Source organism: Mya arenaria, chromosome 4 (assembly GCF_026914265.1).
Source record: "Mya arenaria isolate MELC-2E11 chromosome 4, ASM2691426v1".
NCBI lineage: Eukaryota > Metazoa > Mollusca > Bivalvia > Myida > Myidae > Mya > Mya arenaria.
Window position 1 is genome coordinate 55,505,825 of NC_069125.1, and position 12,435 is coordinate 55,518,259.

The window sequence follows — 12,435 nt, forward strand, 5'->3', positions numbered from 1 at the left end:
TATGTTACGTAAAACAGAATTAAACAATGTTATAGAAAATTTAGAATGTGACGTAAAATGGTTACCTTCCATTACAGAACCAGATGTTATCAAACAACTAAAGAACTGTAAAAATGGGAAATCAAGTGGCTACGACAACATTAACTATGAACATTTGAAATATGGCGACGAGGTTATCATAAAGACACTGACAATATTTTTTCAAACTATGTCGAAATTCCATTTTGTTCCAAAAGAACTAAAACGAGGAGTAATAACCACTGTTTTCAAAGGTGGAAATAAAAATAAAACAGACCCTAATAGTTATCGAGCAATTTCCTTATGTTCAACTATCCTTAAACTATTTGAAAAAGTATTATTATACGAGTTAGGTGGGCCAACGATAAATTCTCTTCAAGGCGGCGTCCAAAAGAAGTACAGCTGTACGATGACGTCATTTATGTTGAGAGAAAGCATCCTCTTCGCACGTGAAAAGCAGTCGAAGATATATGCATGCACACTTGATGTCCGGCAGGCATTTGTTCATGTAACCTTCGAATTGCTTCTGTTAAAACTGCATAAAACTGGGATAAATAGCCATACATTTCTAACAATATTCGAAATGTTTAAAAACATCCAAAGCGGTGTTAGAACTCAAAAATGCTCTTCACAGTAGTTTGACATTCAACAAGGAACGAGGCAGGGTCAATGTAATAAGCCCGATGTAATATCTTGTCTATATCAATGACCTTATGAAAAACTGAAAAAATAATGCAAGTTTTGGTTGTCCAACATCTGCTGATGATATGATTCTTTTATCGCTTAGTAAAGATGGCCTGCAGCATTTGATACAACAATTCGGTCAATGAAAACTACACATACAATGCACAAAAATGCAGCGTTGTGGTGTTTAATGAAAACATAATGGAAAATAATCGCTGACAATGGAAACTGGGTCGCGAAATCGTTAAAGAGGAAACCGGCATTATCCACCTAGGAGTATCAACGACGCTTTTAATAAAATAAGGAAAAAGTATTTTAGCCTATCTGACTGTGGTGTGCTCAATCCAATTTCTATAAAACATCTATATGAAATCATTGTTTTAAGTAAAGGACTATTCGGATGTGAGCTATGGTCGTCGATGTCGGAGACACACAGATCATCTCTAGAAACCGTACACCGACAATGCATTAAAGCTATGCAGTGTTTACCGAAATCCACAAAAAACGACTTTGCTTTATCATCTGTAGGCCTAATTCCTATTGAAAATTTAATCGATAAAAGGAAACTATATTTTCTAGGCCAAATGTGTCACTCATCAAACCACAATAGTGTGAACAATCTATTCAAATTTTGACTTGTACAATACATTAAAAGACCACAGAACATACAGGGCTTTTTCCCAGATATATTCAAAATTCTTGGAAAGTATGAATAATGAACATTTGAAGATATATATTGAAAGGGGACAATTTCCTGAACTGTCGATATGGAAAAGCCGTGTAAGAAACTCAATAAGACAATACGTTTCAAATAATTTCTATCGAAGACTATCAATTGATGAAACAATGTCCGATTTTACAGCATACAAAGTGAAATCGCTCCATGTATATCTTGGAAATTTGCACAACTATACAGAGAATACTTACCATACTGCCATTCAGTTGTGTTTCTGCTAAGTAAACTCTTTTCTAAACCATACTTGTATATTTGCCCGCATTGTAAAATGCAAACTGAATCCATCGGGCACCATATACTTTTCTTTTGCATCAATAATGATAGTATTCGACACTTACTTTGGCGTAAACTGCATTCTTTGTTAGGAAATGATATGTTCACTAGCTTTTGTAAGCTAAGCTTTCGAAAGCAAATTGTCGTGATGTATTCCGGTTATACATACTTAGATCTTACCTATGAATTACGGGTATCTCTGTATAAGGTCATTACAAGATATTCGCATTTACTTGTTAAACCGTTTGTGTTCCTAAAACAGATTTAGGACATTACATTCACGCAGCATTCAACTGTGTCAATTTTGCGCCTGATTGTCAGAATTCTTACTCATCAACATAATTTATCTTAAATTATTATTAAATATGTGTGAGCCAAACATTTGTCAAATTTCTTTCGCTTTCGTCTCAATACGACAACATGAAATTGCCACATTTTCTTTGTGAAAAAAAATAAAAAATAATAATCATTTTTTTTTTATCACAGATCATATTATTATTTCCATATCACTGTCTAATCATTTTTGCTTTCGGCTGAATTAGGCATTAGGCTATTGGCATTAAAAATAATTATAATTTTACAAAATCATAATTTGCACTTGAGTTATTCCATATGTAGTAGTATATGTATTATGTAATGCCATGTTCAATCTCTTCTTCAAAGGAGGAAATAAAGAATTATCTATCTATCTACATAAAAGTTTCATACTAGTGAAAAAATTAACATAGCGCCCAGCCCTTTCAGATAATTAAGCAATTCAACAAATATCCAAACCAAAGAAAGAACAGACAGACACATGCTTATAAATGAAATGATTTTATATCCTGTACCACATACAGGTACTTAGGCCATGCCATTTCCTTTATTTTGTTTAGCATCCTGACGTATGCTTCAGTTTTGAGCAAAAAATCAAAAAAATTTGGAAGGCTGAAATAAACTGAATTATCTTCGATTTCCAATTTTAAATGGGTCTTGAGAGACGGCAAAGATCCATACTGATAGAGAAGCTCGATACCGATGAAAATGTAAGCGTCAAGTGACCCTGAGTGATCATTTTGCATCACAATTATAATTATTCTTTTGGATATTATATAATTAAACCAATAAAAGTGTAATATTCAACACAGGTAACCGTTAAGTGAGAGCGAACCTCATGGTGATAAATCTTGTCTCTGTTAGTGTCCCTCACATAGGGTGATAAAAATGTCCTTGCCGGATATGACTCCAAGTTGACCTGAAAGAAACTTTCTCAACTATCTTTGAAATGTTGTCCAAGCCAGTAGAGATTTAAGCATCCTTTTGTTATTAAAAGATTCCAAATACTTAAAATGTGTGAGTACTGATAATGACAAAATGAGATTTTTGATTTTATGATGTTTGCTTCATTTTAAACATCTGAGGCATTTTCTATTATCTGCATTATTTTTTTAAATGGCTTTTTTTAAAAAGCAAACTTAATAAAAATTAATACCAGTATGGCCTTTCAATATTAAAGGGACTGGACACCAGAAGGGTAAATAATTGGAAAACACAGTATTTCCTCGAAACAAGCCTAGAATTGTCAATGCGAGGTACATATGTAGTAGGTGGCCGATAATACATCATTTTACATGATTAAAAGAATAAGCGCAACAATCGTGTTGCTGTCTCATTTGAGTGTACCCATGTAAAATATTAACGCATAATGGTTACCCAGTTTAAATCATATCTGTTTAAGAGTACAGATAAATATACTGAAGCTATTTTAAAAACTTACCAGGAGTTACGTGCTAGACAACCCCAGCAACTTTAGAATTGGAAAAATACACAAAAAACTGTGAAAGATGCATGTGTCATAAGTGATGTGATATATCAGTTAGATTCAATGTGTTGTGCACAACAATGTTAATTTTATGTAAGTTTTCTTTTTTTTTACTTGTAATTGTATCATCTGGTGTCTAGTCCTTTCAAGTAAACAAATCATGTGGTATATAATATAGCAATTAACTAGATTTTATACAGTATGAGAATTTTCTTCTCTGCCATTTTGATAATGAATAATAATAGAGTAACATAAAAAGTATAGAAGCATGGTATGAATAGCAACCTTGTACCATGTTATCAAATCCCAAAGGTGCAAAAGAATTACCATGGTTTTAAGATCTGTCAGTGTCTTTTACTAATCTAATGTAACAAGATGTCCAGTAAGCGCAGTGGTAAGAGTACCTGTTTCTCACCATGGCCACAAGGGTTCCCAGGCTTGATTTTCAACCAGGGTTTATGAAAGTTTGGTCATGAAATGCACACATGTGTGTGTACTCCTGGCACTATTATTCGAAAATACTCAAGTCAAATCTTAATCTCAAAATCACCTCATTTTAACCACATGCTTTAACATCAAAAGATATTAAAAATCATACATGCTTTACTTGTTTTAGAAATGCATATCCTCATTGAATATGTTGATGAAAAAATTTGGTCAAGATTATGGAAAAAACATATTCTACAAACAAAAAATATTTGAATACAACTCATTGTTTTTTAACAATAACTGAAGTATTTTTTATGTTTTGCTCTGGAATTATTTATCTTTGAAATATTCACAAAAGGTTTGTATCGACACATTATATAAGAAGATATGTTTTTAAATAGAGTAAAAACATACAATATTTTTTGTCATACCATGCTTTTATGTGGTAAAATGAGTTCAGTTCGAGATTGAGGTTTGACGAGTATTTTTGCGATATTGGAGCCTGAGGAACTCCGGATTCACACACAGCACTCGATCACATTGTAAAATTGAGCCTGAAGGACGTATTATTGTAATAACTTGTACTGTTGTAAAATAAATTCGTGAAACAACAGGCAATCTGGATTTAGAAACATATCTGTATATGACTACCTGTTCTAATAAACTTACTGCAAAAACTCCAAAATGACAGAGTTTTTAAAGATTATTTCAATACAAGGCCTACAACTGCAATATTACTCTTGTAAGATGGTTAACTGTTGTCTTTCTTGCTCAATTAATGTCATTGACTCCACATCATGTGAAGACGTAAATTAAACAAATTATATATATTTTTTTATCTTATAAAGTGCATTCCCCAAAATCCTTAAACTTTAATGGAAGCAAATATGTTTATTTATCTTTTTGTTTAACTATGATTCTTTTTTAAATTGAAGTGTATAAAAAAATAACATTTTTGTGTTTCTGAAAAGAGCCCAAAGTTAGTGCAAACTCTTAAAGTTAAGAAAGTTATTCTTGAATTTAATTTTAAAAGAAATGAAGAAGAAAAAAATAATAATAAAAGTTTTGATCTTCAAGTGATTGTTTTTTACATCATTTCTGTTCCATGTTGCTTGACGGATAAACAAATATTTAGCAGCACAGCACTAATGATAAAACTAATTAATTAATTCATGTTCATACATTATCACAAATGTGGCTAATGAATTATTCTCATTACTGTGTATGTTCATGTCAATGAATGTCAATGACATTAATGGTATGATTAGACACATTATCTACCATTTAGTATCATGCTGTGCTATAAATTACTGTGGAACACCCTAGGATGGAACACCATATCAAAACAAATGGGGCTGTTTAATCTGACTAATTGTAGCCAATATAAGTATTTATATCAAATCAATGTAGAAGTTACAACTCAGAGATCTTATTGGCAATTAACTTTAATTCATATTGGTATAACAAACTAGATTTTATACACAAAACATTAGAAAACAGAAAATAAAACCATCGTTTATTTTTCAAATGTTAGAAAAACAACTGCTGTTAGTGTTACTCTGTAATATCACTTCGCCTGACCAAACCATATAGACCCCTTTGCTCCATTGTAAACTGGTCGCTATAGTAAGCCTCCCCCACCGACCCCCAACCTTTCATTTAATTGTCCCCTATCACCCTCCATGTCCAACAGGCAATCTAGGCATGTTAGGGACTCCTCCCCTGACTTCAGGGCTCAGGTGACCATTTAAATAAAGATCTTAGTTGATTTTAATCGTAAATTAAGATTATCTTGTGTTGTAGTTTCGTTATTTTGCCACACCAATAATGGCATTGAACTTTAGCCGATACTTTAAATGAATTCGAAGTTTAGGAAGTATTCTTTTTTAATTTGTTGACATTTGTGATGCTTAAACAGATTTAAGATAGTCAAACTGACAAAGTTACGACTAAAATCCTTTATTGTAACTGCCCCCCTAGTCCCCTACCCATCCCCTACCCATTTTGGTCCCTTACCTCTCTCTGTGTCCAACAGGGCCTGTACTGACCGCTGCGTCTCCAGGCATTCAGGCCCCGCGAGGTACTCCTCCCCCGACTCTAGGCCGCTCCCATCCAAACATCCGGGGTCAAGGTCACTAGAGGTCAGACTGGGGCCAAGGTCATCCAGGGAACTCTCCTCTCTCACCTCACACAGTTCTGGTGACACTGACATAACTATGGTAGCTAAGATTTACTCCAGCAATGGTTAACACTAAATAGTAAATGATGATTAGAAATTAGTCACTGTGAGCCATTTTGTCATTATGCATAAAAAATCCTTCTAAATGTCAAGCTGACACCTTTGATAAAGAAACTAAGAGACATAAATGCTAAAAATCTTTATTCAATACAATTTCATTAAGGTATAAACCACAGTATTTAATTAGGAGCTTTTGGATTAAAGCGATGCATTTAGTATTTAACTCTGTAATCCAAAATATTACCATAAATCAGCTAATGAAGCATATTAAGCACTATAGCCTATTATAAATCCTTCTAATTCAATTTAATGTTAAATAAAAAAAATAAAATAATAATTTGGTATTTATTACATAAAACTAAGTTTTCAAACTATTAAAAATTCAAAATAACGGTACCAATGAATATAATTATTTAAAGTCAAATGGTAAATGGTAAATTCAGTATCAATTAATTCACAACACATGTGCAATTGACTTTAAAATCAAATGAGCCATTTTCCATCGCACATTAACAAAAATTGCCACAAGGATAATTTATGCATCACTCATTGTAATAAAATAATTACTTATAAACCAATACAGTCCAACAATATAAACATTAATGACAATCACTAGATGTATCTCCGAATTAAACACAGACTGCCTTAAGAGGGGTTCGAGTAGTTGCTTAGTCTTATTATAGCCGTAAAATTGTAGCAATAATGATAATTTCCCTCCACACTGAATGTGAAACTTGTTGAAACACAAGATACATCTGAACAGATAATGTTAACATTAATTCAGCCTGAAACCTATCAAATTAAATACTTTGTACTAAATCAGCTTCTATCCAGCAATCTCCCTATCACTGAGTATATGTATATGCTTGCTGCTTGGAGGCAAGAATGTGATAAATTTATATATGGTTATAAAATAATGCATGAATCTGATAGCTATCACTGATGTCAAATTTGCTCTTTATTATCTTAATGCCCTTAAAGCTGTGCATTTACGGCAAATTGCTCTAATGTTCTCACATGTTTTAAGGGAACATGGGGACATTTTTCAGTTCTGACTGCTAATTCACACTATGGGAAAATGCGCTGCACTTCAAATACCAAATAGTCATATAAAATGACTCTAGTCAGCTATTATTGTTGCTGTTTTGTTTTGTTTGTCAAAATGTTACATCATTTGTTTACAGAATTTTACCACATATTTTATTCTAAATATACTCAAATATGTATGTTTGATATATGAAATATGATAAAGTGGTTTTTCAAATTAAATCAATTGACAAACATTAAAAAATAAGCCTAAAGCACATTAAAATATTATTAATAAAAATAGTCTAATTTGATCATATTATTTATTGAAGGATGGGTATTGTTGACTCCATATTGCCATATATTGTTTCAAAATAAAAATAAAGATCTAATAAATAATTTCTAAAATGTGTTCTTAGTTTCATGATTTTTCCCTTTCGTCTATCTTCTTTCATGTTTAACAATGGATGTGGGATAAAAATGGTTAAAATCATTTTTGAACCAATGATATGGCAGTATTTTTTAGATATTTGTCTTTTTAAATTCCATATCGATTGTCGTTTTACGTGCGATATTTATTGGTTGAATCATGACTTCACACTAAGTTAAAACAAAATAGTCGGTCTGATTGTTTTGTGACGCCAGCTTCATACACATATAACAGTGCTGTAAGAAGTAGTGGGTATTTGCCATAATGTGGTTCCTCTTAGACTTCACAATATTTATGCAAGCTTCATTTTGTTGTGTAACTGACTTTTAATACTATGCATGAAACACCAAAAAAACAAGGGCTTTGCATACAGATGAGAACGCTCTTCTGTAAGTCAAGGAGCACAAGTCAACATGAATATTTGCCTGATAACTCATCATTAGATTAACAATGGAAATGGTATTTTAGTCTTTAAGATTTGTATTCACTTATTGGAGTAGTCATTAACAGTTTTTATTAATATTCAAGATCTTTTCATGATGACAACAAAATGTGCTTGAACATAACTATAAACATTAATAACAAACACATTCTTAAATGGATAAAGTAAATTTTGATCCAAAACATATTTTCATGACAAAATCTAGATATCTTGAAATGACAAAACATACCTACATGTATTCATATTGCTTGAATTTCCTAGGTGTATATATTTAAGTGATAAGGGGCGAAAAAATGTTTGATTGTAAGGAGCATGTCTCGTCAATAAAGAAAAAATATTATTATCATTATATATGTTATTATTTACTTGCAGGTCTTTATAAAAATTAAATGTACGTCTGTGCTAGACTAGACTTTAATTCTTATAAAGATTTCTTAAAAATACAATAACCTTTATATTATGTCTAAAATCTTAGATTAACATGGCATTTTTATACCTTTGTTTATTCGAATAAAACACTTCCATTACCCCATTTATATGATGAGATAATCTCCTGGGACAAATTTGCCTCCCTTGGCAAAATTAAACCAGGGGCAAACACATGCATATAAGGCCAAACAAAATATATGTATGGTTCCAGAGAACCGACCGACCCTCAACTTTACCATGCCGTCCCTACTTTTTTTTCCTGTAATACGGAAAAATGAATGGACCAAATTAGTATGAATTACAGATATGAACTTGAATGATACGAAAGCAATGAGTACGAATCTACCTGATGTGTTGTGATTTTTTCGTTGAATGAACTGAAAAAAAATAATATGGCAGCCTCATTGACAGCTTTATGCCTAGCTGTAGTTTCCAGAATTATTTCCCTCTGGAAATTTCACAGAAAATGAGATCATACACCCAAAATTGACATTTGTAGAGTTGTTCACTACACTCATCCACCTTCAAGTCTTAACTGTCCGAATATTGGTATGATTTTTCAATTCTTGAATATTTTTTTTAACAGTCTTCAAATTGAAAAAGAAAACAAAGCACTTTTCTTTCCTTTTGTCTAAATATTCTATTGGACGATGACTTACCTCTTTGAGCTAAGAAAATATTAGAATGAAATATAAAAATACCTCACAAGTCGCTTTAAATAGCTTCATCAATATTATGTATGTATTTTTCTAACCAGAACTATTGGCATTTTATTAAAATTATTTAATTTTTCAATGATTATGTACTTCAAAACATACTCCAAGGGCAAATTTGCCCCCTTGGGCACGATGTTGCATGAGAGTGTGGTTTTGGGTTGTGGGGGAAACTGGAGATAAATGCATTTACAGTATTTGTTTTTATATTTTGGCTATATGCACCGATATGTATCACCAAGCTATCATGATATGTAACATATGGATAATATCCTACATCCCTGTTTATATGTTTGTTTACCTTAATTTAGGTAGTATGTTGATGATCCCTAAGGTTGATTTTATAGTTAAACATTATTAATTAGTACTTTTTAATAATAATAATTTTTAATACTGACCAGTGACTGGCAGTGAGCCATTCAATGCACTGCACAAAGCTGGTACAAGTCCCATTCAAACACTGCATCATCCTTTCTCAGGTTATAACTGAAATATAGAATTAAAAATATAGAAAATAATTACCTATATGCATGATCTTTGTATGTGCTTGTCTGTTTTTCTCAGCTGGTCAAGGGATATAACTCAATCATTATTTTAGCATGAGTGACTGGACTTGCCTTCAAAGCCAAGTTCCATCATTTCTTGTTTAAACAGTGTATAAGTCATTTCCAACATTCAAAGTGACACTTGTATTCAAAATCAATACAAACACATGTATAACATACATAAACTTTGAGTGATAAACCTTGAAATACTTCATAATGCATGTATGGAAAATATTAATTACTGATAACAAGATTGTAAATGTGTATTTAATAGCTAAAAACGCACAAATATTAAATGACTGGTGAGTCCGAAAAGATTTACAGTGATCAATTATTGGCTCATGAGGTAGAAATATCTGCACTTTTCTTTCAAATTAAACACGGTATCCTTCATAAAAACCATTGATTTAGATATTTATTCATCTTTTTCGGTAAATTCAAACAATTATATTAATTGTGGTACATCTTATTTGGGAGTAAGAGTGCATCTTAAAAGTTTTTACACAATACCCTCAATAGCATCAGGATCAATACAAATTTCATTTACTCTTCATCAAGCTACAATCTATCACTTTTCTTTTTAATAGTTGAAAAATGGACTTTAATATTTGGCATGTGAATCATATAAATGTTTCTGTTAAGAAAATAAGAAAATCTGCATGAGTGCATGGCATACCATACTCTGCAGCAGTGTATCAGTGATATTTGAGGGGGCACATTTGGGTGCACGTACTTCATAATTAAAATATGAGAAAGCTCCGATAGAAAATATAGGCTAAATTTAGAACAAAATGAGGTGCGTTCTGGGGACATTAATGCCCCCTCCAACCTTTGGATCTGCTTTTGTATAAGAAACACTTCAATACATGAACTTTTTGACATGTCTTCAGAACTGAGGATGAATAATTTTACAGCATCTACAAACAAAATGCTACAAAAAAACGGTGAAAAATAAGACATGCTTCATCTTGCTTCATCTTATATAAACTGTTATTACTAGAAAACATTTGAGCTACTTGAAAGGTAAACATTTCACATGAATGTTTGCTTAATGAACTTGCTTGGCTTACAGAAAGTGTCAGTTATAACACATAGAACATAGATAGAAGACTAAATATTTTTACTGGCTGTCTAGAAATTGGCTACAGGCATTGAGAGACAGATGGACACATGCTCTGAGGGCATGGTCTGAGGGGCGGTATTCAATATAGTCCTAAGCCTTAGACATGCCTGAGTGATTAAGTCTATATGGCCGATTGATTTTACAGTCCAATCAAAACACTCAGATTTTACTTTTTAGTTTGAACTAAATCTAAGTTGTTTACTGATGTCTTTTCGCATTCTTATGGCTGCCTCTTTATTTTGTCGGAAGAAATTTCATCTTACATACATTTTGATGAATAAACTTGATCAGCTAGGATAACTGATTAAGTAATAGTGGTTTCTGCAACTGTTAAATTAAAAATGTTAAGAAGTTTTGAAAATCTAAATGAGTATCTAAAAAAAAGCCAAGTATATTTATTCTGATCAGATCTTAATAAACTTCATGACTTGATTGTGAAATGAGTAATTAAATCATGACTTTCATAAGTGAGGCCCATTGAAGTTTTTATAATCAACAGAGAACATTCTAACAAAATAAAGCAAAATCTCAAATACATTAATATTCTCAGCAGCAGCAAATAGAAAATCCTATTTCAAGAACAATTAAGTATGTCTAAATCTCTTGCATCATTAGCATTGTCCCATGAACACATGCGCTTTGCAACATGACACTAGCTAGTCTGTGGAGTTTGCAGTGAAGTGATTAAGGCCAGGAAAATCAGCAATAATTGATGAGTAGCTTCTGCTTATGTTTGGCTCAGTAATACCCCTGTCACTATGAGACTTAAGATTCTGAAGTTTCATTGACTATGAGATTTATTCTGAGTGACAGAAATTTCACATCAAGCTTATTAAGATTAGTATATGAGATGCTGAATGTATAATTATCTCTGTACAGAAACTCTCAAGAATCTGCTATCAGGGGAGATGGCTGAGCAGATAGAGTATAAGTCTCTTGATCTGGGGGTTCAGGGTTTGATCCATAATCAGAACTAAGGGGATCACAAGTTCTGATTATTACTCTGGAATAAACTTATTTTAAAAAGTGTTAGGCCACACCAAATTGATGTTCCACGGATTTACCGATCACATTTTTTTGAAAATGTAAAAAAAAATATTTCTATATTTTAGTTGCCAAGCAGAATTGTTCTGGTAATCATTTTTTAAAAGGCTGAGAAATAATCAATTTAATTTTTTCTACACTAGTTAGAGTGTTCTGTTCTTGTAAAGGGAAGTTACCGATGTCTGGTGTCTTATACCGTATATCGATCGATTTATCATTGGTTTCAATAAATTAAATCAAAATGGCTACCGTTCTATTTTCATTCCTGTGCAATTTTGACAACCAAACTGCAATAAAAAAACAACATTATTTCACACATATGAAAGACAAGTTTTTCTTGAAAAACACAAGTCATGCTGTTTCAAAGGGTTTAACAACGATAATTATAATTTGATTATGTTTATCATGAAGTAGTACATAAAATGCCTGTAAGAGTTCATGGGATTTTTCCTTTATTTCACTTAACATGGTGAATGAAGTTATAACTATTGAGCATTTTTGTC

The 12,435-nt window shown here is 32.1% G+C and overlaps 1 protein-coding gene across 3 annotated transcripts in view; it reads right to left on the reverse strand.

Annotated features, from left to right (window-relative positions):
* The window catches only part of LOC128230556 (rhombotin-1-like), a 56,708-nt gene extending 46,767 nt beyond the window's left edge, over positions 1-9,941 (reverse strand). Inside the window, exons 1-2 of one of the 3 annotated variants that reach the window (XM_052942945.1) lie at positions 9,619-9,941; positions 5,958-6,146 (exon numbers count right to left, since the gene is read on the reverse strand). In XM_052942945.1, the coding sequence (XP_052798905.1) occupies positions 5,958-6,146; positions 9,619-9,673 (244 nt within the window). In that variant the 5' untranslated portion in view covers positions 9,674-9,941. Of the gene's footprint in view, positions 1-5,957; positions 6,281-6,988; positions 7,063-9,618 lie in introns of those variants that run through there. The other 2 variants (XM_052942946.1, XM_052942947.1) reach the window with 2 other exon arrangements.
* Between the last annotated feature and the right edge of the window lie 2,494 nt (positions 9,942-12,435).